Raw genomic sequence first — 27,715 nt, forward strand, 5'->3', positions numbered from 1 at the left:
AGAACACAGGACTGTCTATATCCCAGTATGAATGGTTGATCAGTACACACCTGGCTTTGAGACTGTGTTTATATTACTAAAGCAGAACACAGGACTGTCTATATCCCAGTATGAATGGTTGGTCAGTACACACCTGGCTTTGAGACTGTGTTTATATTACTAAAGCAGAACACAGGACTGTCTATATCCCAGTATGAATGGTTGGTCAGTACACGCCTGGCTTTGAGACTGTGTTTATATTACTAAAGCAGAACACAGGACTGTCTATATCCCAGTATGAATGGTTGGTCAGTACACACCTGGCTTTGAGACTGTGCCTGACTCCTGCAGGTATGTAAAAGTAAGAATTGACATAATGACTTACCTCAACATGGTCACAAGTCTTACAGCTCTGAGGAATCCCTGAAGGCAAAATTAGTTATTTAAAACGGACAATCTCATGTAATAATGAATTAATAATTATTAAATAGAATTGTAATAAAAATGAATATAAGTGAGCAACAGTCTCAGAATGTACACTCATTAGCATACCATAATCTGACATTAGTGTTATATTAATTAATGTTTGTGGAAGCAGGAAACAACATCGTTCTGGTCCGTGTTTTGTAGATGTTGGGGGCCTGATTTCTGCTAGATCCTAGGATGAGAGCTTAAAGGTAGAGTCAGATAAATGATGATGTACGAGCAGCACCACAGATATTGTGATGAGCAAGATGCCTGACTTCTCTCTCACACAGTATCTACCCATGTGTGTGGGTTCTCTTCACTCTCTTACAGTGTGGTAGTCACGGGACCAAAACAGCAGAGAAGTTTAGCATGGTGTTACAACGCTCTTAGTTGTTGTAGAAAATTGATCCACTATGCGATTCACTTTGTGCATCTACGTCATATTGCTGACTCTACCTTTACTTTTTTTTGACCAAATAGATCATGATTGTGTTCCTTGCCTGGGAATCAACTGTAATGAACGCTTTAACAATATATTAAGTTACTCAATATTTTGAGTCATAAACAATTATCAGTTAACACTCACATTTCTCAGGTCCAGGCTTGATACAACTCTCTCCACCATGGTCTCTGGTGTCCTCAGGTCCAGGCTTGATCCAACTCTCTCCACCATGGTCTCTGGTGTCCTCAGGTCCAGGCTTGATCCAACTCTCTCCACCATGGTCTCTGGTGTCCTCAGGTCCAGGCTTGATCCAACTCTCTCCACCATGGTCTCTGGTGTTGGGAAAGCAGACAGATTGGCCGTGATTAAACAAACTACAACTGTATATTGTCTAGCATACCTGGATATTAATATAAATTATGGTTCCAGTGAGGGTTTCCTGCCTGGACAACTTTTTACAGCTGTTGATAATAATCAGGGGTGGTTCAGCTTTAATGTTGCAGATTGTTGCTTCCATCAATGCAATTGTTTTGGCAAGTCGGTTAGGACATCTACTTTGTGTATGACAAGTCATTTTTCCAACAACTGTTAACAGACAGATTATTTCACTTATAATTTACTGTATCACAATTCCAGTGGGTCAGAAGTTTACATTCACTCAGTTGACTGTGCCTTTAAAAAGCTTGGAAAATTCCAGGAAAGGATGTCATGGCATTAGAAGCTTCTGGTAGACTAATTGACGTAATTTTAGTCAATTGCAGGTTTTCCTGTGGATGTATTTCAAGGCCTCTTTGCTTGACATCATGAGAAAATCTAAAGAAATCAGCCAAGACCTCAGAAAAATAATTGTAGACCTCCACAAGTCTGGTTCATCCTTGGGATCAATTTCCAAACGCCTGAAGATACCACGTTCAGCTGTACAAACAATAGTACGCAAGTATAAACACCATGGGACCACGCAGGCGTCATTCCACTCAGGAAGGAGATGTTCTGTCTCCTAGATATGAATATACTTTGGTGTGAAAAGTGCAAATCAATCCCAGAACAACAGCAAAGAATCTTGTGAAGATGCTGAAGGAAATAGGTACAAAAGTATCTATATCCACAGTAAAACGAGTCCTATATTGACATAACCTGAAAGGCCGCTCAGCAAGCAAGAAGCCGCTGCTCAAACCGCCGTAAAAAAAGCCAGACCACGGTTTCCAACTGCACATGGGGACAAAGATCATACTTTTGAGAAATGTCCTCTGGTCTGTTTGGCCATAATGATCATCGTTATGTTTGGAGGAAAAAGGGGGAGGCTTGCAAGGCGAAGAACATCATCCCAACCGTGAAGCACAGGGGTGGCAGCATCATGTTGTGGGGGATCTTTGCTGCAGGAGGGACTGGTGCACTTCACAAAATAGATGGCGTCATGATGAAGGACAATTAAGTGGATATATTGAAACAACATCTCAAGACATCAGTCAGGAAGTTAAAGCTTGGTCGCAAATGGGTCTTCCAAGTGGACAATGACCCCAAGCATACTTCCAAAGTTGTGGCAAAAGGGCTTAAGGACAACAAAGTCATGGTATTGGAGTGGCCATCACAAAGCCCTGACCTCAATCCCATAGAAAATTTGTGGGCAGAACTGAAAAAGCAAGGAGGCCTATAAACTTGACTCAGTTACACAATCTTTATCAGAAGGAATGGGCCAAAATTCACGGGCGGCAGGGTAGCCTAGTGGTTAGAGCATTGGACTAGTAACCGAAAGGTTGCAAGTTCAAATCCCTGAGCTGACAAAGTACAAATCTGTCGTTCTGCCCCTGAACAGGCAGTTAACCCACTGTTCCTAGGCTGTCATTGAAAATAAGAATTTGTTCTTAACTGACTTGCCTAGTTAAATAAAGGTAAAACAAATAATACATTTAAAAAACAACTTATTGTGGGAAGCTTGTGGAAGGCTACCCAAAACCATTGACCCAAGTTAAACAATTTAAAAGGCAATACCACCAAATACTAATTGAGTGTATGTAAACTTCAGACGCACTGGGAATGTGATGAAATAAAATATTCTTTCTACTATTATTCTGACATTTCACATTCTTAAAATAAAGTGGTGATCCTAATTGACCTGAGACAGGGAATTTTTTACTAAGATTAAATGTCAGGAATTGTGAAAAACAGAGTTTAAATGTATTTGGCTAAGGTGTATGTAAACTTCTGACTTCAACTGTATGTGAAGTAACCAATCAAGAAAGCTAATTGATGGCCGGTAAACCAATCATTAAGCTAGTTGACTTCAGACTTCAAGGATTTGCCCTTTGTCAACTATGACCTCACCTTTGAATGTCGTTGATCTGATACAGGGTCACTGAGGAGGTTTTCAACAAAAGAAACCCAAATCCAGGATAGAGGGGTTCAGTGAACGTGGTGTAGAATGTGTAAAGGTGTGTCAGTGTACCAGAGGACACACTATAGAAGGACAAAGTACCAGCTGGCCAGTCCAGATACACTCCAACTCTGCTAGATACAGGGCCAAGAATGGATCTACTACGGACTCCAGCATTGTAAAAGTCATAAACGCTGTCAGAGCAGTACATACACCAGGAATTGCTGGTGAGTCCAATACAAATGCCAGCCCTTCCCAACATTCCTTTGTACACCACACCAATAGCAGGCCCACCACCATCCCAGTCCACCTCCCAGTAATAACGAGAATCAGATAAGCCTTCTCTGCAGAGAACTTGGCGATAACGGTCAAATCTGTCTGGATCGTCTTCATAATGCTGCTGCTCCTCCACCACCGGTGTCACCTTCCTGTTCCCCTCAGACAGTATCAGGTCTGGGTTTGCTGTACTTGGGTCCAAGGTGAGATGACAGGCATCTGTAGACAAAAGGAGAGTTTAATCAAACCACATCTTCATATCAAATGTTGTATTGTAGGTACAGGACAGGTATTGATTAGTTACTATAGTTCTGAATATACAGTTAATTAGGATTAATTAATTAGGATTGAAGAGACATACATTTCCTCGGCCCTGATTTCAGCCTGCACTCTCCACCATGATCCACACTGTTGGAGAAACAGGTTATTGACTGACAAAGACCTAATAAAGCAGTCAACATTTAAACCACATTGTTGTGTTCTGGTGCACTATCCAAGGGACAATTAGTTGTACAACTAAATGCATTCAACTGAAATCTGTCTTCCGCATTTAACCCAACCCCTCTGAATCAGAGTTCTGATTGGTCTACCATGTAGCATGAGTCTGTCTGTAACATGAGCTGTTCAGTCTGTTTTTGAAAGATATTATTTAAAGACATTAACCATCTTGAACTACAAATGTTTTGCTACTTTCCTCAATAAAATTGATGCTCTGAATTTAACAGGAATTCCACAGATCTGTTGGAAAAAGCTACTTTCTGCACACGCAGATGACAAAACAAGATGTAGCTACAAACAAAACAGAGTTAAATGGTTCCAGTCTGCTCTGAAGCATTCATTCATATGGATAATGGGGGCAGCAGGGTAGCCTAGTGGTTAGAGTAGTAACCGAAAGGATGCAAGAGAATCCCCGAGCTGACAAGGTACAAATCTGTCGTTCTGCCCCTGAACAAGGCAGTTAACCCACTGTTCCTAGACAAGTTAACCCACTGTTCCTAGGCCGTCATTGAAAATAAGAATTTGTTCTAAACTGACTTGCCTAGTTTAATAGAAGTAATATCAATAAAGGTTAAAAAAAATATTTAAAAATAAGAGTTTAGCTACATTTTCAGATATTACACATTTCAAAATTTTGTCAGAAAGTCATTTTCATAAAAAAATAACTTTAGCTTGCTGGCTCGTAAGCTTGCTGGCTTTCCTCCAGTGTGCCTCTATAGCTCGGAACCTCCAGCGACGGTTCACAGTCCAGAGCTTCCAGTGACGGTCAACGGCCCGGAGCTTCCAGTGACGGTCAACGGCCCGGAGCTTCCAGTGGCGGTCAACGGCCCAGAGCTTCCAGTGGCGGTCAACGGCCCAGAGCTTCCAGTGACGGTCAACGGCCCAGAGCTTCCAGTGACGGTCAACGGCCCAGAGCTTCCAGTGACGGTCAACGGCCCAGAGCTTCCAGTGACGGTCAACGGCCCAGAGCTTCCAGTGACGGTCAACGGCCCAGAGCTTCCAGTGACGGTCAACGGCCCAGAGCTTCCAGTGACGGTCAACGGCCCAGAGCTTCCAGTGACGGTCAATGGCCCGGAGCTTCCAGTGACGGTCAACGGCCCGGAGCTTCCTGCGCTGGTGCCCAGTCCAGGCACGGCGTCCAGTCCCGCTCCAGGTCCGGAGCCTTCCTCTGCGCCAGTGCCGAGTCCAGGCACGGCGTCCAACCCAGCTCCATGGCCAGAGCCCTCCTCTGCGCAGGTGCCCAGTCCAGGCACGGCGTCCAACCCAGCTCCATGGCCAGAGCCCTCCTCTGTGCCGGTGCCCAGTCCAGGCTCGGCGTTCAGCACGGCGCCATGGCCGGATCCGGGGTCCGGGGCTACGACCCGCACCGGAGCCGCCACCGACACTAGTCACCCCTCTACCCTCCCCATTTGGTTTCAGGTTTTGCAGCCTGAGTCCGCACCTTTGCAGGGGGTACTGTCACGCTTGACCATAGAGAGCCCTTGGTTCTCTATGGTGTTTGGGTCAGAGCGTGACTAGGGGGGTCAGTGTATTTCTATGTTGGTGATTTGTATGATTTCCATTTATAGGCAGCTGGAAATCGTTGCCCCTAATTGGGGATCATATTTAGGTAGCCTTTTTCCCACTTGTGTTTTGAGTGAGTGCATTTGAGTGCTAACCGGTTAGCGGGATGCTAACTGGTTAGCGGGATGCTAAGTGGTTAGCGGGATGCTAAGTGGTTAGGGGGATGCTAAGTGGTTAGCGGGATGCTAACACCACGTAGTTCACATTCGTTGTATGTTTGTTGTTGTCTTAGTTTCACTGTGTATTAAAGATGTGGAACTCAACTCACGCTGCGCCTTGGGTCCGTCCTTTCTGACGATTGTGACAATTTCATAAGTGTCAAAGGCTTTAATTGACAATGACATGAAGTCGATGCAAGTCAACATTTGCAGTGTTGACCCTTCTTTTTCAAGACCTCTGCAATCCTCCCTGGCATGCTGTCCATTAACTTCTGTGCCACATCCTGACTGATGGCAGCCCATTCTTGCATAATCAATGAATGGAGTTTGTCAGAATTTGTGGGTTTTTGTTTGTCCACCCGCCTCTTGAGGATTGACCACAAGTTCTCAATGGGATTAAGGTCTGCGGAGTTTCCTGGCCATGGACCCAAAATATCGATGTTCTGTTCCCCGAGCCACTTAGTTATCACTTTTGCCTTATGGCAAGGTGCTCTATCATGCTGGAAAAGGCATTGTTCATTACCAAACTGTTCCTGGATGGTTGGGAGAAGATTCGCTCGGAGGATGTGTTGGTACCATTCTTTATTCGTGGCTGTGTTCTTTGGCAAAATTGTGAGCGAGCCCACTCCCTTGGCTGAGAAGCAACCCCACACATGAATGGTCTCAGGATGCTTTACTGTTGGCATGACACAGAACTGATGGTAGCGCTCATCTTGTCTTCTCCGGACAAGCTTTTTTTCCGGATGCCCCAAACAATCCGAAAGGGGATTCATCAGAGAAAATGACTTTACCCCAGCCCTCTTTACCCCAGCCCTCAGCAGTCCAATCCCTGTACCTTTAGCAGAATATCAGTCTGTCCCTGACTTTTTTCCCGGAGAGAAGTGGCTTCTTTGTTGCCCTTCTTAACACCAGGCCATCCTCCAAAAGTCTTCGACTCACTGTGCGTGCAGATGCACTCACACCTGCCTGCTGCCATTCCTGAGCAAACTCTGTACTGGTGGTGCCCCGATCCCGCAGCTGAATCAACATTAGGAGACGGTCCTGGCGCTTGCTGGACTCTCTTGGGTGCCCTGAAGCCTTCTTCACAACAATTGAACCGCTCTTTGAAGCTCTTGATGGTCCGATAAATGGTAGATTTAGGTGCAATCTGACTGGCAGCAATATCCTTGCCTGTGAAGCCCTTTTTGTGCAAAGCAATGATGACTGCACGTGTTTCCTTGCAAGTAACCATGATTGACAGAGGAAGAACAATGAGCAAGCACCACCCCCTCCAAGCACCACCCTCCTTTTGAAGCTTCCAGTCTATTATTAAAACTCAATCAGCATGACAGAGTGATCTCCAGCCTTGTCCTCGTCAACACTCACACCTGTGTTAACTAGTGAATCACTGACATGATGTCAGCTGGTCCTTTTGTGGCAGGGCTGAAATGCAGTGGAAATGTTTTTGGGGGATTCAATTCATTTGCATGGCAAAGAGGGACTTTGCAATTCATCTGATCACTCTTCATAACATTCTGGAGTATATGCAAATTGCCATCATACAAACTGAGGCAGCAAACTGTGAAAATTCATATTTGTGTAATTCTCAACTTTTGGCCACGACTGTATATCCCCTCACCAAGACAACCCTCAAGGAACTTCACTTGCAAACTGGAAACCATTTATCCTTATTGTAGGGATTTTAACAAAGCTAATTAGAAAACAAGGCTACCTAAATTCTATCAGCATGTCGAATGCAGCACCCGAGCCGGTAACACTCTGGACCATTGCTACTCTAACTACCACAACGCATACAAAGCCCTCCCTCACCCTCCTTTCGGCAAATCTGACCAAGACTCCATTTTGTTGCTCCCTTTCTATAGGCAGAAACTAAAACAGGAAGCACCCGTGCTTAGGTCTATTCAACGCTGGTCTGAGCAATCGGATTCCACGCTTCAAGATTGTTTTGATCACGTGGACTGGGATATGTTCCGGGTAGCCTCAGAGAATAACATTAATGTATAACCTGTGAGTCGGTGAGTGAGTTTAGAAGGATGTTGTATCCACTGTGACTATTAAAACTTACCCTAACCAGAAACCGTGGATGGATGGTAGCATTTGCGCAAAATTGAAAGCATGTACCACAACATTTCGTCATGGCAAGGCGACTGGGAATATGACCGAATACAAATTGTATAGTTATTCCCTCCGTAAGGCAATCAAACAGGCAAAACTTCAGTACAGAGACAAAGTGGAGTCGCAGTTCAACAGCTCAAACACGAGACGTATGTGGAAGGGTCGACAGACAATCACGGATTACAAAAAGAAAACCAGCCCCGGTGCGGACATAGACGTTTTGCTTCCAGACAAACTAAACACCTTTTTTGCCCGTTTTGAAAATAATACAGTGGCACCGACACGGCCCTGTGGGCTCTCCTTCTCCGTGACCGACATGAGAGAAGGTATTATTGTAGGCTACTACTTTCACCACTTATAGTCTTGCAATCTTTGGTTGTTTACTACACTACTCTGTTTAGCACATGGCCTCAGATGTGAATTCTTAACTTCTAAAGGTTTAGGGGGCAGCATTTTCACTTTTGGATAATAGCGTGCCCAATTTCAACTTCCTGCTACTCATGCCAAGAATATAAGATATGCATATTATTAGTAGATATGGATGGGAAACACTGAAGTTTCTAAAACTGTTTGAATCATGTCTGTGAGTATAACAGAACTTATATAGCAGGCAAAACCCCGAGGACTAACCGTTCAGATTGTTTTGTTTGTTTTAGGTCTGACTGTTCAGTGAGTTCTCATTGGGAAACAATATTTCTTAGGAACTTGTTTTTAGTTCCTACCACATCCACTGGATGTCACCAGTCTTTGGAATTTGGTTGAGGTTATTCCTTTGTGCAATGAAGAAGTACGGCCATCTAGGAACTGCATAACACTGTTGAGAGTTGCGCAAGACTTGAAAAGTAGCTTGGTTTGTTGTCTTCCTGTATTGAACACAGATAGACCCGTCTTCAATTTGATTGATTATTAATGTTTTAAAATACATAAAGTTGTATTACAAAAGTAGTTTGAAATGTTTTGGCAAAGTTTACACGCAACTTTTGAGATATTTTGTCATCACATTTTGTCATCACGTTGCGCAATTTGGAAGCTGTTTTTTTTCTGGATAAAACGCGCCAAATAAATGGCCATATTGGATATATATGGACGGAATTAATCGAACAAAAGGACCAATTGTGATGTTTATGGGACATATTGGAGTGCTAACAAAAGAAGCTCGTCAAAGGTAAGGCGTGTTTTATATTTTATTTCTGCGTTTTGTGTAGCGCCTGCAGGGTTGAAATATGCTACCCTCTTTGTTTACTGTTGTGCTATCATCAGATAATAGCTTCTTATGCTTTCGCCGAAAAGCCTTCTTAAAATCTGACATGTTGGCTGGATTCACAACGAGTGTAGCTTTAATTGAGTATATTACATGTGTGATTTAATGAAAGTTAGATTTTTATATAATTTTATTTGAATTTGCCGTGCTGCATTTTCCCTGGCTTTTGGCCAAGTGGGACGCAAGCGTACCCTATACCATAAGAAGTTAAACAGATGGGTAGGGCTAAGGCTTTTACAGGGTGTGAACAATGCTGAATGGGTGGAGACAAAGAAGAGCTCTCCTTTAGGTGCACCAAAACATTCAGGGGCCATTTTCTCAAAAGGGGGGTTACAAATTGATCAGATTTCAAAGCACCATTTTGTATCTCTGTCTCTGCTTTTATCCAATGAAAAAAAAACATTTCAAATGTTGCTACATAAGACCGAATTGAGGCGGTCGGTAACATTTTGAATGGACAGGACAATGGTCCAATTCTCTCACGTATCAAGAGAACATCCCTGGTCATCCCTACTGCCTCTGATCTGGAGGACTCACTAAACAGAGAACATCCCTGGTCCATCCCTACTGCCTCTGATCTGGGGGACTCAATAAACAGAACATCCCTGGTCATCCCTACTGCCTCTGATCTGGAGGACTCAATAAACAGAACATCCCTGGTCCATCCCTACTGCCTCTGATCTGGGGGACTCAATAAACAGAACATCCCTGGTCATCCCTACTGCCTCTGATCTGGAGGACTCACTAAACAGAGAACATCCCTGGTCATCCCTACTGCCTCTGATCGAGAGGGCTCACTAAACAGAGAACATCCCTGGTCATCCCTACTGCCTCTGATCTGGAGGACTCACTAAACAGAGACATCCCTGGTCATTCCTCCTCTGATCTGGAGGACTCACTAAACAGAGAACCTCCCTGGTCATCCCTACTGCCTCTGATCGAGAGGGCTCACTAAACAGAGAACATCCCTGGTCCTCCCTACTGCCTCTGATCTGGAGGACTCACTAAACAGAGAACATCCCTGGTCATTCCTCCTCTGATCTGGAGGACTCACTAAACAGAGAACATCCCTGGTCATCTCTACTGCCTCTGATCTGATGGACTCACTAAACAGAGAACATCCCTGGTCGTCCCTACTGCCTCTGATCGAGAGGGCTCAGTAAACAGAGAACATCCCTGGTCATCCCTACTGCCTCTGATCTGGAGGACTCACTAAACAGAGAACATCCCTGGTCATCCCTACTGCCTCTGATCTGGAGGACTCACTAAACAGAGAACATCCCTGGTCATCTCTACTGCCTCTGATCTGATGGACTCACTAAACAGAGAACATCCCTGGTCGTCCCTACTGCCTCTGATCGAGAGGGCTCAGTAAACAGAGAACATCCCTGGTCATCCCTACTGCCTCTGATCTGGAGGGCTCACGAAACAGAGAACATCCCTGGTCGTCCCTACTGCCTCTGATCTGGAGGACTCACTAAACAGAGAACATCCCTGGTCATCCCTACTGCCTCTGATCTGGAGGACTCACGAAACAGAGAACATCCCTGGTCATCCCTACTGCCTCTGATCTGGAGGACTCACTAAACAGAGAACATCCCTGGTCATCCCTACTGCCTCTGATCTGGAGGACTCACTAGACAGAGAACATCCCTGGTCATCCCTACTGCCTCTGATCGAGAGGGCTCACTAAACACAAATGTCTCATTTGTAATGATGTCTGATTGTTGGAGTGTAGTCCTTGCTAACCGTTATTAACAAATTTTAAAAACTATAAATAACGTAATTTGAAATGATTTATACTTTTACTTTTGACACTTAAGTATATTTAAAACCATACACTACTTTTTTCAAGTATTATTTTACTGGGTTTCACTTTTGAGTCATTTTATATTAATTATTATATTCTTTACTTTTCCTCAAGTATGACAATTGATAGTGCATAGAGAACAGAGGACAATTCATAAGAGACATACAGGTATTCTATCCTACCTACTGCATACGAAACGGAGTACAATTCATTACTAAAGACATACAGGTATTCTATCCTACCTACTGCATACAGAACGGAGTACAATTCATTACTAGAGACATACAGGTATTCTATCCTACCTACTGCATTCAGAACGGAGTACAATTCAATACTAGAGACATACAGGTATTCTATCGTACCTACAGCATACAGAACAGAGTACAATTCCAACAGGATATCAGAGATGCAGAAGAAGCGTATTCATGTGGTGATGATGTATGCTGTGTTGGAGTGCTCAGCCTGCTGAGTAAACTTCCCCTTCATTCTACCATCATGTCCTCATGTTACTGACCCTACTACACTACATATGACACAACCACTGCTCACACTATTAGGACATCTATTCTGACTTACTTCAGCTTCATCAGTTTATATGTGGGATCCACCAGAGCAGCTGAAAGCAGTCCCCCTGCAGAGTCTCCTGGGTGATTGTAGCTCAGGTCCAGCTCTTTCAGGTGGGAGGGTTTGACCTCAGAGCTGAAGACAGAACAGCACAGCCCTCCTCTGTGACCAGACAGCCAGACAGCCTACAGAGAGACACACAACAGCTGTATAGGTTGATGTACTGGTGTCAATCATCTTGTAGGACACCCATCCATTTGTCCATGACACAAACATTGTGATGAAATATTAGATTTTCAGAGTTTGTGTTTTACTAAGCTCAGTACCAACCTGACTGAAACAGCTGTACTTACCCCAGTGTGTGTAGTTTACAGTCTGGATCCTCCAGTCCAGCAGACAGCCGTGTAACTCCTGAGTCCTGAAGGTCATTGTCTCTCAGCTCCAGGTGTTTCAGTTGTGAGTTGGGTGAACTCAGGACTGAGGCCAGAGCTGAACAGCAACCCTCTGTCAGACCACAGTGACCTAAACTAGAGGGCAGAAGAGCACATGTTGAAAACATCCACATAACTCATACTGAAGATATTTAACTCACACTAGTGTCTGTATGTTGCAGAGTGGACTGGTTAGTCCATCACAGAGCAGCTCCACTCCTCTGTCTCCCAGGTCATTGTTGTGGCTGAGGTCCAGTTCTCTCAGGGGGGAGTTTGGTGTCTGCAGAGCTGAGGCCAGAGTCTCACAGGATTCATATGTGAGTTTACAGCCAGCTAGTCTGGAGAGAGATGTGTCGATACACAGTGAAATACACAAAGCTTTAATGACACAGTATATCACAAGTGAGTACACCTCACATTTTTGTAAATATTTGAGTATATTTTTTTCATGTGACAACACTGAAGAAATGACACTTTGCTACAATGTAAAGTAGTGAGTGTACAGTTTGTATAACAGTGTAAATTTGCTGTCCCCTCAACATAACTCAACACACAGCCATTAATGTCTGAACCGCTGGCAACAAAGGTGAGTACACCCCTAAGTGAGAATGTCCAAATTGGGCCCAAAGTGTCAATATTTTGGTGGCCACCATCGTTTTCCAGCACTGCCTTAACCCTCTTGGAGTTCACCAGAGCTTCACAGGTTGCCACTGGAGTCCTCTTCCACTCCTCCATGACGACATCACGGACCTGGTGGATGTTAGAGACCTTGCTCTCCTCCATCTTCCATTTGAGGATGCCCCACAGATACTCAATAGGGTTTAGGTCTGGAGACATGTTTGGCCAGGCCATCACCTTTACCCTCAGCTTCTTTAGCAAGGCAGTGGTCGTCTTGGAGGTGTGTTCGGGGTCGTTATCATGTTGGAATACTGCCCTGCGGCCCAGTCTCCGAAGGGAGGGGATCATGCTCTGCTTCAGTACATGTTGGCATTCATGGTTCCCTCAATGAACTGTAGCTCCCCAGTGCCGGCAGCACTCATGCAGCCCCAGACCATGACACTCCCACCACCATGCTTGACGGTAGGCAAGACACTTGTCTTTGTACTCCTCACCTGGTTGTCGCCACACACACTTGACACCATCTGAAATAAATAAACTTATCTTGGTCTCGTCAGACCACAGGACATGGTTCCAGTAATCCATGTCCTTAGTCTGCTTGTCAAACTGTTTACGGGCTTTCTTGTGCATCAGCTTTAGAAGAGGCTTCCTTCTGGCACGACAGCCATGCAGACCAATTTTATGTGGTGTACGGCGTATGGTCTGAGCACTGACAGACTGACCCCCACCCCTTCAACCTCTACAGCAATGCTGGCAGCACTCATACGTCTATTTCCCAAAGACAACCTCTGGATATGACGCTGAGCACATGCACTCAACTTCTTTGGTCGACCATGGTGAGGCCTGTTCTGAGTGGAACCTGTCCAGTTAAACCGCTGTATGGTCTTGGCCACCGTGCTGCAGCTCAGTTTCAGGGTCTTGGCAATCTTCTTATAGCCCAGTCCATCTTTATGTAGAGCAACAATTATTTTTTTCAGATACTCAGAGAGTTCGTTGCCATGAGGTGCCCTGTTGAACTTCCAGTGACCAGTCAGTATGAGGGAGTGTGAGAGCAATGACACCAAATTTAACACACCTGCTCCCCATTCACACCTGAGACCTTGTAACACTAACGAGTCACATGACACCAGGGAGGGAAAATGGCTAATTGGGCCCAATTTGGACATTTTCACTTAGGGATGTACTCACTGTTGTGATATACTGTATGCATTAAGACAAAAACAGAAGGGCACATGATTTAACAATGTTAAAAACACACACATACTAACCATATACAAAATATATAAACACCCACAGTGGCTACTGAAGGACGTTAACTCACACTAGTGTCTGTATGTTGCAGAGTGGACTGGTTAGTCCAACACAGAGCAGCTTCACTCCTCTGTCTTCCAGGTTATTGTAGCTGAGGTCCAGTTCTCTCAGGGGAGTTTGGTGTCTGCAGAGCTGAGGCCAGAGTCTCACAGGATTTATATGTGAGTTTACAGCGATCCAGTCTGGAGAGAGGAGATAATCAGTTAGATATACAAATCCTTCATTATAATGATACTGTATACATCAACTCAATAACAGAACTTACAGTGCTCTCTTGCAGGTTCTCACTACGGGCAACAACCTCTGATAACCTTTCTCTGATGTGTTGTACGTCTTCAGGTCAAACTCCTCCAGCACCTCCTCTGACATCAGTAACAGGTAGGCCAGGGCTGAACATTGGTCAGGTTTTAGTCTTGTTTCTGAAAGGGTTCCTGATCGCAGGGAGGTCTGCATGTCTTCAACAAGAGAGTTGGCACCAAGTTCATTCAGACAGTGGAACAAGTTGATGATCCTTTCTGGTGAGGATTCCCTTTCGATGTTGTCTGAAAGGTACCTGACTGTTCTCTCAACTGTTTCCTCATTGGTCTGTGTTGTACTTCCTGTCTGTGTCAGAAGGCCTCGTAACAGATTCTGATTGGACTCCAGTGAGAGACCCAGAAGGAAGCGGAGGAACAGGTCCAGGTGTCCATTCTCACTCTTCAAGGCCTGGTCCACTGCTCTCCTGTGTAAGTCAGACAACTGGATTGACTCCTCTTCATCATCCTTCTCATCTTCATCATGATTGTAATCATCATCACCATAATCACAGTAATCATCATGATCATAACTTGTGACTGATTTTCTGATTGACTTCTCTTCATCATCACTAGTGACTGCATTTCTGATTGACTCCCTCTCTTCATCATAACTAGTGACTGTTTTTCTGATTGACTCCCTCTCTTCATCATAACTAGTGACTGCATTTCTGATTGACTCCCTCTCTTCATCATAACTAGTGACTGCTTTTCTGATTGACTCCCTCTCTTCATCATAACTAGTGACTGCTTTTATGATTGACTCCTTTTCTTCATCATCACTAGTGACTGCTTTTATGATTGACTCCTTCTCCTCACTCGTCACTAGTGGGGAGAAAACATTTTCCTTCTTGTCCAGACATGATTCTAAAGCATGCACTGCTGCTAGAAACTCCTGAATGCTCAGATGCACAAAGCTGTAGACCTTCTCTTGGTACAGCCCAGATTCTTCTTTAAAGATCTCTGTACACAATGCTGAGTACTCTGATGCCTCTGTGACATCAAGGCCACACTCTCTCAGGTCCTCCTCATAGAAGATCAGGTTGCCCTTCTGCAGCTGTTGGAAAGCCAGCTTTGCCAGTTTCAGGATCATCTCTTTGTCTGACTGTGACAGTTCCTTTGGGTTTGTCTCTGTGGTTTTGTTGTACTTCCTGTTCTTCACAATGATTTGGATGAGCATGAAGTGTGAATACATCTGGGTCAGAGTTTTGACGACTTCATCCTTCTCTGCCCCTTTCAGTATCATCTCAAGGACCGTGGCTGATATCCAACAGAAGACTGGTATGTGGCACATGATGTGGAGGATCCTTGATGTCTTCATGTGTTTGATGATTTCATTGGCCAGATTCTGATCTGTGACATTCTTCCTGAAATACTCCTCCTTCTGTGGATCATTGAACCCTCGTACCTCTGTCACCTGGTCAACACACTCAGGAGGGATCTGATTGGCTGCTGCAGGCCGTGAGGTTACCCAGAGGAGAGCAGAGGGAAGCAGATTCCCCTTGATGAGGTTTGTCAGCAGCACGTCCACTGAGGTTGGCTTTGTGACATCACAGCACTTCTCATTGTTTTTGAAGTCTAGAGGAAGTCGACACTCATCCAGACCATCAAAAATGAAAACAGTTTTGGTTTCACCATCTTCAATGCTGTCAATTTCTTTCAGATCTGAGAAGTAGTGGGAAAGAAGTTGCATCAGACTGTATTGGTCCTTTTTCAGGTTCAGATCACGGAAAGGAAGAGGAAACATGAAATGAACATCCTGATTTGCTTTTCCCTCTGCCCAGTCAAGGATGACCTTCTGCACAGAGACTGTTTTTCCAATGCCTGCGATTCCTTTTGTCAGCACAGTTCTGATAGGTTTGTCTTGTCCAGGTAAAGGCTTGAAGATGTCGTTGCATTTGATTGGTGTCTCTTGTGTGGTTAGTTTCTTGGATGCCATCTCTATCTGTCTAACCTCATGTTCATTATTGAGCCCTCCACTTCCACCCTCTGTGATGTAGAGCTCTGTGTAGATGTCCTTGAACAGACTCTGGTTTCCATGGTGTCCAATTCCTTCAGATATGTGTTGATACTTGTGTTTCAGTTTAGCCTTGATGTCTTGTTGGACTGTCAGCAGAGTTTGACCTGTAGGAAAACAATGAGAGTTGGGACTCATAAGTTAGTGTGTGTGTGTGTGTTTTATAGGGGTGTTTGTACCGTTCTTGGTAATATTATATGAAACACAGTCTTACTTCTTCTGTCCAAAAGGTTGTGTGTGATCTTTAATACATCCTCACTGTCCAAACTCTCCACTTCCTTATTGTCATCTGGTAATGGTTCCTGGCTGAAAGCAGGTGGCCGATCACACTTCATTGATAGCAGGCTGGTTGTAGGTGACTCTGCTCTGGGCTTCTGGACACTGAACAAAACAGGGAGACAGATGACCTCATCAATATCACATTAATAGCTCATCTACTTCCTTTTAACAACTGTATAATGGAACTTCTACAAGTCCTATAGGTTCTTTTTAAATTTGGTCATTAGATTTTCAGACTTAAATGATCTTGGCAACACTTTTCTCAAAAATGTGTTTTATATCTTTAAGAGAACTGTACATTTTACAATTCATCTCTTACCTCTCAGAACTGGTGTCTTGATTCACTTTAGAGACGGTGGTCCCCTCCCCTTCTCTCTCCAGAGAGACTCATTTTAGAGGCAGTGGTCCCCTCCTTTCTCTCCCCAGAGAGACTCATTTTAGAGACAGTGGTCCCCTCCTCTCTCTCCCCAGAGAGACTCATTTTAGAGGCAGTGGTCTCGTCCTCTCTCTCTCCAGAGAGACTCGTTTCAGATGTAAATCACAGTTTACTTAGCTACAATAAGAAATAACCAAACTGTACATTTGTCTGAACATTGTTAGTACCACCCAGCACACGCAGAGAACATGTCTAACTGACAGGCTAGTATCCTGTGTGAGATAAGCAGACCTTTATACCCTGATAAAACAGCAATAAATGTTCTGTAAACGTTAACCCTAGAGGCTTCTAGGGAGGTGTTATGGCCTCTACAGAGTTAGAAAGGTCAGCTGTTACAGAGTAAAATAACAGTAATAAAGAATTGTAGTCAAACAATCATAAAAATATCCTCAGTCCACTTTCTATAATCTGTCATGTCTTTACCTACTCCTCCATTCAGACAGTCTATAATCTGTCATGTCTTTACCTACTCCTCCATTCAGACAGTTACTGACAAACCAAGACAGTCTATAATCTGTCATGTCTTTACCTACTCCTCCATTCAGACAGTTACTGACAAACCAAGACAGTCTATAATCTGCCATGTCTTTACCTACTCCTCCATTCAGACAGTCTATAATCTGTCATGTTTTTACCTACTCCTCCATTCAGACAGTCTATAATCTGTCATGTCTTTACCTACTCCTCCATTCAGACAGTCTATAATCTGCCATGTCTTTACCTACTCCTCCATTCAGACAGTCTATAATCTGTCATGTCTTTACTTACTCCTCCATTCAGACAGTCTATAATCTGCCATGTCTTTAATTCTACTCCTCCAATTCAGACAGTCTATAATCTGCCATGTCTTTACCTACTCCTCCATTCAGACATTCTATAATCTGCCATGTCTTTACTTACTCCTCCATTCAGACAGTCTATAATCTGCCATGTCTTTAACTACTCCTCCATTCAGACAGTCTATAATCTGCCATGTCTTTACCTACTCCTCCATTCAGACAGTCTATAATCTGTCATGTCTTTACCTACTCCTCCATTCAGACAGTCTATAATCTGTCATGTCTTTACCTACTCCTCCATTCAGACAGTCTATAATCTGCCATGTCTTTACCTACTCCTCCATTCAGACAGTCTATAATCTGCCATGTCTTTACCTACTCCTCCATTCAGACAGTTACTGACAAACTAAGAAGTCTATAATCTGTCATGTCTTTACCTACTCCTCCATTCAGACAGTCTATAATCTGCCATGTCTTTACCTACTCCTCCATTCAGACAGTCTATAATCTGTCATGTCTTTACCTACTCCTCCATTCAGACAGTCTATAATGCCTTTTCCTACTCCTCCATTGCCATGACAGTCTATAATTTCATGTCTTTACCTACTCCTCCATTCAGACAGTCTATAATCTGTCATGTCTTTTACCTCCTCCTCCATTCAGACAGTCTATAATCTGTCATGTCTTTACCTACTCCTCCATTCAGACAGTCTATAATGCCTGCCTTTACCTACTCCTCCATGTCTTTGCCTTTACCTACTCCTCCATTCAGACAGTTACTGACAAACTAAGACAGTCTATAATCTGTCATGTCTTTACCTACTCCTCCATTCAGACAGTCTATAATCTGCCATGTCTTTACCTACTCCTCCATTCAGACAGTCTATAATCTGCCATGTCTTTACCTACTCCTCCATTCAGACAGTCTATAATCTGTCATGTACTCCTCCATTCAGACAGTCTATAATCTGCCATGTCTTTACCTACTCCTCTATTCAGACAGTCTATAATCTGCCATGTCTTTACCTACTCCTCCATTCAGACAGTCTATAATCTGTCATGTCTTTACCTACTCCTCCATTTAGACAGTCTATAATCTGCCATGTCTTTACCTACTCCTCCATTCAGACAGTCTATAATCTGCCATGTCTTTACCTACTCCTCCATTCAGACAGTTACTGACAAACTAAGAGAGTCTATAATCTGTCATGTCTTTACCTACTCCTCCATTCAGACAGTCTATAATCTGCCATGTCTTTACCTACTCCTCCATTCAGACAGTCTATAATCTGTCATGTCTTTACCTACTCCTCCATTCAGACAGTTACTGACAAACCAAGACAGTCTATAATCTGCCATGTCTTTACCTACTCCTCCATTCAGACAGTTACTGACAAACTAAGACAGTCTATAATCTGTCATGTCTTTACCTACTCCTCCATTCAGACAGTCTATAATCTGCCATGTCTTTACCTTCTCCTCCATTCAGACAGTCTATAATCAGACAGTTACTGACAAACCAAGACAGTGTCATGACGTTGGCCTATTTATGACACCCATAAATACCTTTCCCCTTCCCTCTCTCTTGACTCTACAGACTCTGTTGGTTAACTAACTCCTCAATATGCTTTTCAACCTTGTACTGCAGTGGGCTCAATCAGGCTCACACATAGTGAATCTTGGTAGTCTAAAACAAGTCTGTTTTGAAACAAAAGTATCCACCTCACACACCCATGGTTCTGGTCTAAGAAAATAATAAGACAACCATGTCAGATACAGAGTTGAAATTCATTTTGATTTTGCTTCCCAATATTACACTTCATATACATCACAGAAGACGGAAATTTAACAAAACTGTTTAACATAGAAACACTCGTCAGGTTTATTAAATCTTTATTATTGATAAAATTATGAAAAATACTAACATTAATAATGATAATATTAATTATAATAACATTGTTCAGCAAATAGGGCAGGAAAATACATTAATATAGATAAATAGGAGAGAGCTCATTAGTACATAAAAGGATATGATATGGTTAGCATTTGTTTTGGCTTCATTTGACCATTAGAAGATTTTTATTGTAAATAGTATTAAAGTTGTTAGGGAAATATGACATCTGTGGAGATTCAAGATTATTGATAGGATCAAGATAGGTTGATTAAGGTTATGTAAGGACTTTAGAGATTGTCACCATAGACATGTTTTTTCTAAAATCCATGATTTTAGATAAAGCCAAACAGTGAGACACTTAAGTAATATTTGGAAACAACACATAGTTGTTACTGACTGTTATTAAAAAGAGCTACAGACAGATAGGGAAAAGGCAGACAGAGGAGCCCTCCCTGCACTGCTGAGACCTTGAAGGTATGAGAGCGGAGAGGAGAAGGGGGGGTCAGGAAATGAGCAAGATAGGAGTGACACCGAAATAGTAGCATTGACTAGTGTCTGTGAAATAAGAAAGGAGAGAAAAGGGTTACTATTTAAATAGACAGATATATATATATATATATATATATATATTAGAACATACAAAGCAGCATAGATAACTTTTAAAGTAGATAAGACACTTGACAGAGAATTGATACAGAATTGACATGAATGGACACCCAAGGGAGAATTGGACATGTGGAGAATGAAAGGGGCGCTCCTACATGATAATGTCAGAACGTAAGGATAATTTACTAATCTTACCTAAGTCATTGTTTAGAGTAGGCAAGGTTGTTACCTGGGCAGAGCCAGGTATCAAAAGTGTGATGGGTAAGTTGTGGTCTAGGATAGGACGGGGAGCCTAGGATAGGACACTTTGTGGTCTACTGGATAATAAACTAACAAAAAAATCTAGCTAACAAGTAGGCATAGAAGTTGAAGATATAATCAGATAGAACAAATGAGAAACTGTTTGCTAACCAAACCTGTCCAAGATTTTATGCACTACAGGTGAATTACAGGAGAAGGTCCCTGAGGAGAATAGATGGGAAGCAGCCCAGTTAGGAGGGGCCATACCAAGCACTCCTGGTGACAGCCTTCGCAGCGAGGATAGCTGAAAGAGCTACCTGGGTGCATGTCACACATTGTAAGAGGGTAAGACACACTGAATAGTAAGGAAGGGAGAGTGAGATTGGGAAGGATGTCTCAGTGGAGTTCTATGTAGACCAAATGGGGTCTCTGACTCCTTGGCAGTCTAGGACTATGAGCCATTATGGAATATATCTGTGCAAGTCCCTGTGTTGTCATGGAAACAGGTTATAGCTCACACCGAGAGAGAGGGTAGCATAAATCTACATACCCAGTATGGAAGAAGATGGAGTGTAGTGAAAGTAAGGGTTTCAGTTGATAACCTAGTGCCATTCCAGGTAGAAGAAGTTAGAGCAGATGATTGCTCTATAGTCAGCCAGAATACAAGCAGGGTCGCTGACAAAGCAGATACTGACCGTGGAGTTGTCCAGAGCCAAGGGCCGGTGTGGATAGTTCAGATGAAAGATTTTAAGGAAGTGATTGAGGTGGAAAAGGGTTATGGGGATTCTAACCTATGGTTAGAATGGATTCAGTATGAAGCAGATCAGTAGCGAAAGAAGAATGTTAGGCCTGCGCCTCAGCAGAACCTCAGATCATAACCATTCCCTTTCCATTTGATGGAATTGATTCACCCAGGAGAATGGCCTGTATGGTAAAGGTGTTCATGAAGGCAGGGAAACCAGACAATGACAGTTGCATTGATCTGCATCATCTGTAGATTTCCCTCTTTCACAGTTACAGGAGGACATTATTATTGTATGGCTCGATACATCACACACGGATGGGACGTAGGGGAAGTAAGGACATGCAATAGGACAGAGAATGTTACAACCGACAAGACACAAGGGACCTGACTGACAGATGAAAGGCCTGGAGTGGATGTCTGGTGATTTGTGGAGGTGTGAGACTGTGACCTAACCTGTCTGCCAATTGGACCGGTAGTTGTGCACTCGTGCAGTTTGGCATGCTCTTCACCCTTACCTGGAGCCAGGTAGAAGAGAGAGAAGGAGTGCTCTGTCAGGATCTTTTGACAATAGAGTTTACATTGACATAGAGTTTACATTGATAGCACATTGATAGCATTGGAGTTCCAAGGGGTTTTACCCGATGAGCTCTGGATAGGAATCAAGCATCTTCTGGTGATAACAGCTGCAACTAGGTTGATGGGATGACATAATAGAATAGCCTTGGATATGTTACTGGCTGAAAAGGGGGTGTATGAGATTCGGAGCAGAATGTTGTAATTTCATCCCCGATGACACAGCTTCAGACGGATCAGTGACCAAGGCCCTGGCAGAGAACTCTGGGGTAGATAATGCTCTAACAAATTGGTTTGATAGTGTGTTTGGGAAATGAATAAAGGTCATGATCACTGTGTTTCACCTGTGTGACTGTGTTTTTTTGTGCGGATGTTGTGAGAAAGGTTCTCATTTCTAGGACTCTGGAGAAATCGATCATCTCTTTGTCTGACTGAGACAGTTCCTTTGTGTTTGTCTCTGTGGCTTTATTGTACTTCTTGTTTTTCGCAATGATTTGGATGAGTATGAAGTGTGAGTACATCTGGGTCAGAGTTTTGGGGACTTCATCCTTCTCTGCCTCTTTCAGCATCATCTCAAGGACAGTGGCTGATATCCAACAGAAGACTGGTATGTGGCACATGATGTGGAGGCTCCTTGATGTCTTCATGTGTTTGATGATTTCATTGGCCAGAATCTGATCTGTGATTTTCTTCCTGAAGTACTCCTTCTTCTGTGGATCATTGAACCCTCGTACCTCAGTCACCTGGTCAACACACTCAGGAGGGATCTGATTGGCTGCTGCAGGTCGTGTGGTTATCCAGAGGAGAGCAGAGGGGAAGATTCCCCTTGATGAGATTTGTCAGCAGCACGTCCACTGAGGTTGGCTTTGTGACATCACAGCACTTCTCATTGTTTTTGAAGTCTAGAGGAAGACGACACTCATCCAGACCATCAAAAATGAAAACAGTTTTGGTTTCACCATCTTCAATGCTGTCAATCTCTTTCAGCTCTGAGAAGTAGTGGGAAAGAAGTTGCATCAGACTGTATTGGTCCTTTTTCAGGTTCAGATCACGGAAAGGGAGAGGAAACATGAAATGAACGTCCTGATTTGATTTTCCCTCTGCCCAGTCAAGGATGACCTTCTGCACAGAGACTGTTTTTCCAACACCAGCGATTCCTTTTGTCAGCACAGTTCTGATTGGTTTGTCTTGTCCAGGTAAAGGCTTGAAGATGTCGTTGCATTTGATTGGTGTCTCTTGTGTGGTTCGTTTCTTGGATGCCATCTCTATCTGTCTAACCTCATGTTCATTATTGAGCCCTCCACTTCCACCCTCTGTGATGTAGAGGTCTGTGTAGATGTCCTTTAACAGACTTTGGTTTCCATGGTGTCCAATTCCTTCAGATATGTGTTGATACTTGTGTTTCAGTTTAGCCTTAATGTCTTGTTGCACTGTCAGCAGAGTTTGACCTGTAGGAAAACAATGAGAGTTGGGACTCATAAGTTTGTGTTTTATAATGGCCTTTGTACCATTCTTTGTAATATTATATGAAACACAGTCTTACTTCTTCTGTCCAGACGGTTGTGTGTGATCTTTAATGCATCCTCACTGTCCAAACTCTCCACTTCCTTATTGTCATCTGGTAATGGTTCCTGGCTGAAAGCAGGTGGCTGATCACTCTTCATTGATACCAGGCTGGTTGTAGGTGACTCTGCTCTGGGCTTCTGGACACTGAACAAAACAGGGAGACAGATCACCTCATCAATATCACATTAATACCTCATCTACTTCCTTTTAACAACTGTATAATGGAACTTCTACAAGTCCTGATGTTTCTTTTAAAGCTACAGTCTGCAATTGGTAAATCCATGTTTGGCCTTTTAAATGAATTATGTAGATCTACATTCCATGTCATTTGGGATCACTTTTCATTAGTTTTCATGAGTTAGATTTTTTTAATAGCAATGTATATTTTGCAATTCATCTCTTACCTCTTTGATCTGGTGTCTTGAGTCATTTTAGAGGCAGTGGTTCTCTCCTCTGTCTCCCCAGAGAGACTCATTTTAGAGGCAGTGGTCCCCTCCTCTTTCTCCCCAGAGAGACTCATTTTAGAGGCAGTAGTCCCCTCCTCTCTCTCCCCGGAGAGACTCATTTTAGAGGCAGTGGTCCCCTCCTCTGTCTCCCCAGAGAGACTCATTTTAGAGGCAGTGGTCCCCTCCTCTGTCTCCCCAGAGAGACTCATTTTAGAGGCAGTGGTCCCCTCCTTTCTCTCCCCAGAGAGACTTGTTTTAGATGTAAGTCACAGCTCACTCAGCTACAATAAGTAATAACAGAACAGTATGTCTGAACATTGAAGAACCATTAACAATGACAACACTTTTATTGTCGGAGGTCAGAGTTCAGATACTTCTTGTTGCATTTAAACATACACAGTCCAATATTATTAATTTGATTTGGATCCCCACTAGCTGACTCCATAACAACAGCTAGTCTACCTGGTTGGATCCCCTGACTCCATAACAACAGCTAGTCTGCCTGGTTGGATCCCCTGACTCCATAACAACAGCTAGTCTACCTGGTTGGATCCCCTGACTCCATAACAACAGCTAGTCTACCTGGTTGGATCCCCTGACTCCATAGTCTTCCTGGTTGGATCCCCTGATTCCATAACAACAGCTAGTCTGCCTGGTTGGATCCCCTGACTCCATAACAACAGCTAGTCTGCCTGGTTGGATCCCCTGACTCCATAACATACTTTAAGGGAACATTTCGGCATTTGCTGTATGGTTAGTGAGAAAGTCCATATTGCAAAAACTAGACGTCCGAAAACAAAATTCGCGGAAAGGGCCGGACCTACCGGGAAGTCATCAAATGAACTTTGTCGGACATTCGGTTTCCGTTTTGTAAAATAATCAAATTTTGTTCTTTTTCCACTGTCCCGGAAAATCCCAGAAGAGGGCATAAGCAATCATATTGCTATTGGACAAAACATCACGAATCAATGGGGCCTTATCTCGAAAACTGAAAAACCAGCGAAACTTGGTGATAGGTTTGGCATAATGGGCAGTTGGCCCCGAACAAGATGGCGTCTAGGCCTCAACGGTTTTTGAGTTATGGCCATTTATCTGGGATTAAAGGTCCAAAATGAAAATAGAGAAATTATTTTTCCACTTCACGTCAAAGTCAAGGAGCCTCCGGTGTCAATAAAAAAAGAACCAGCCATTTATCTATCGTCATTTAAGAGAAATCGTACAATGACAGATTGGTGATGTTCAAAGATAGGTGGGGGTTTTTTTCAACGGTTACAGATCCAGTTGCAGGGTGTTCATACAAATCTTTTTAAAGTGTGCTGTGGAGCTCTGCGAGATTTCTGTGATTTTCTATGATTTTCTGAAATAACACACACTCACTAAACCCTCCGTAAATAACTCAGTTCTTAACGTAAAGACTTAAAACTCAGGATTCTGTAAAGGCATACCCCAATCAGGATATGAGTTTATTTATAGCTTCCTGTGCCAACCGGAAGTGCCTTAAATGGTGTCATAGTGGCAGTTTCCAAGGGTTAAAAAGGTCAGATCTTTTCAAAACTTCATATGTGTGATTAGGCAACCCCCATAAACTTTAAGTCAGTCATTTCTCCCAACAGATGTAAAAAAAGCTTTCTCTCTCACACACGCACAGACACACACACACAGCAAGGATGGAGTGACAAAGTGAGGTGCTTAAAGACACACAGAGCCTGCAATGGCATTTCCGTATTCTCTAGGCCGTGCCGAGTTCAACGAGATTCCCCGCTTGACCGTAGCTCGCTCGGTCTAAGCGCAGCGACCATTGAAAAGTAGGCCCAAAATAAAGCCTAGCCCCAAATGTCATTTGTTTTGGGTGACAGTGAGAGAACTGTTAGGGTGAGAAGCACAATTCGACCTCAGGTACGTTCCTAAGGTCCTCCCGATCCGTGCAAGCCTAACCTTGACCATGTGGCATTAACTCTTACCAGTTAAAAGAAGGTGTTTACATCAAACAGTTTGCTTTGACTTCTCTCCCCATAGGAATACATTGCCTGCACCTCTAAATTCAACCTGAAGCCTATGTGGGTTATGAATGCCTTATGAACCTGTCTTCTATGACAGTCCATCAGACCGCTATGAGGTCTACCTGTGTCGATTCTAAGCTTCCTGGAGCAACCGGAAGTGGTTAAATTGACCCAAAAGGTGTTTTGATGTACATAACCTTCAAAGGTGAAAATGACTACATTCAACCCTGTGTAGATCAGTCAATTCTTAACTTAAAGACTTAAAACTCAGGATTCTGTAAAAGCATACCCCAATGAGGATATGTGTTGACTTATAGCTTCCTGTGCCAACCGGAAGTGCCATAATTGGTGTCTCAGGAGCTGTTTCGAAGGGTTAAAAAAATCAGATCTTTCCAAAACTTCATAAATGTGATTAGGCAACCCCCATGAACTGTAAATCAGTCATTTTTCCCGTAAAATTTCAAAGGAAAACTAAATCACACAGACACACAGCTTGGAAGGAGGGACCCATTGGGGTGCGTAGAGACATACACTGCCTGCATTAGTTAACCTTGTTGGAACTTTTAAAGAACCGCCAGACCTAGAGTTCCGAAACTTTAGAATCCTGTTCTGGACCTCAGGTCGATAGTGCGTGGTGAGTTACGTGGCTCTAGAAGGTTCTCGGACCGAGAAACAGCCTCGTACATTTGCAATGACTTCAATTCATTTTTGCATCACGAAAATGACGACATTTAGAAATGTCCCAGAGTCGTAAGACTAGGTGCATTGCGACCGTCTCGGACCATAGAGACAGAAGCCAACGTTTCTTTCCGATAGCTCATTCAAGGACCCCGTAGCAAGTCATGGAAAAAAGTGGATTTTCAGCACCAATTAGGGTTTTGCTCGGACACCAAATGACCGATTGAGCCGAAACTTGGGATTCGGGGTCGCCTCAGCTAGGCCTACACATTACATAAGAAATGGACCCGCAGCTAGAACGTAACTATGTGTTTTATGTTTTTTTTTATGGTTTGAACTGAAGGCGTTGTGAATTTTGGGCCAGCTCTGAAGTATGTGATATTGGCCACTAAACGAGTTGGAAAAAGTGGGTTTGGTGTCAGTTTGTATCAGTTTGGTGTCAGAATGATATCTAATTGACTGATGGACGGTGACTTGCTGGTGACTCTTGTCCATTTGCAATATGTTTAAACAGTGAGGTACCATCACCAAAGTGAAATTCTGAAATCAACCCTAACGAGCGATTGAGATGAACCAGAATCACTGCCCAGCCATCCCGTGTTCATCGGGCCAGTCAATTTCACATACCTGCAGGATTTTTATAGCATGACAAATTCGTGATGGTAATGCCCATTGAACCATATTGCAAATGCACAGTGACTTTGCAAAAGTGAAGAAAACATCACCAAATGACATGATGAAATTCACCAAATGGACAATGAAGAGCGATGGAAAGGAGCAACTATCACTGCCAGGCCATCCTGTGTTCATCAGGCCAGTCAATTTTGCATTTCTGCATGATGGCATTTTTGAGCATGACCAAATTCAAATGATGGAAATGCCCATTGAAACATATTGCAAATGCACGTGCACTTGCAATATGATTCAACAGTGAAAAAACATCACCAAATGGACATGATGAAGTCAACACAACGAGCGATGGAAAGGAGCAACTATCACTGCCCGGCCATCCCGAGTTCATCAGGCCAGTCAATTTTCATTTCTGCACATTTTGACTTCCCCCACAAATTCATGATGGTAAATGCCCATTGAAACATATTGCAAATGCACAATACTTTATAGTGAATTTTTTCAACACTTTTGACTTATCACTGAAAGGCCAGTCAATTTTGCATTTTCAGGAAGCATGTCAAAGAAAACATTTTTGATTTGACTTCCTTATTGCAAATGGACAAAACATATTCCTTAAAAGTAAAAAAAATGATAATAAAATGATAATAAAATATGACTAAAGTATG

The 27,715-nt window shown here is 43.2% G+C and overlaps 1 protein-coding gene and 2 long non-coding RNA genes across 3 annotated transcripts; all 3 read right to left on the minus strand.

Annotated features, from left to right (window-relative positions):
• Positions 1-6: 6 nt before the first annotated feature.
• LOC121842856 (protein NLRC3-like) lies at positions 7-23,862 on the minus strand. The gene is given in 11 exon segments (XM_042312627.1): positions 7-402; positions 1,034-1,221; positions 3,212-3,755; positions 3,898-3,944; positions 11,518-11,623; positions 11,626-11,690; positions 12,098-12,274; positions 14,131-14,617; positions 14,978-16,282; positions 23,271-23,437; positions 23,698-23,862. Coding segments are annotated over 11 exon segments (3,444 nt in total). The 5' UTR covers positions 23,859-23,862; the 3' UTR covers positions 7-205.
• LOC121842857 lies at positions 16,899-18,220 on the minus strand. The gene is made up of 3 exons (XR_006081337.1): positions 18,107-18,220; positions 17,483-17,958; positions 16,899-17,356 (listed from the first exon to the last, which is right to left on the minus strand). It is a non-coding gene; the product is annotated as an uncharacterized LOC121842857 (long non-coding RNA).
• Positions 18,673-19,227, minus strand: LOC121842858. The gene is made up of 3 exons (XR_006081338.1): positions 19,100-19,227; positions 18,888-18,973; positions 18,673-18,738 (listed from the first exon to the last, which is right to left on the minus strand). It is a non-coding gene; the product is annotated as an uncharacterized LOC121842858 (long non-coding RNA).
• Positions 23,863-27,715: the final 3,853 nt, after the last annotated feature.

Source organism: Oncorhynchus tshawytscha, unplaced genomic scaffold (assembly GCF_018296145.1).
Source record: "Oncorhynchus tshawytscha isolate Ot180627B unplaced genomic scaffold, Otsh_v2.0 Un_contig_6526_pilon_pilon, whole genome shotgun sequence".
In the NCBI taxonomy this organism is placed as follows: domain Eukaryota; kingdom Metazoa; phylum Chordata; class Actinopteri; order Salmoniformes; family Salmonidae; genus Oncorhynchus; species Oncorhynchus tshawytscha.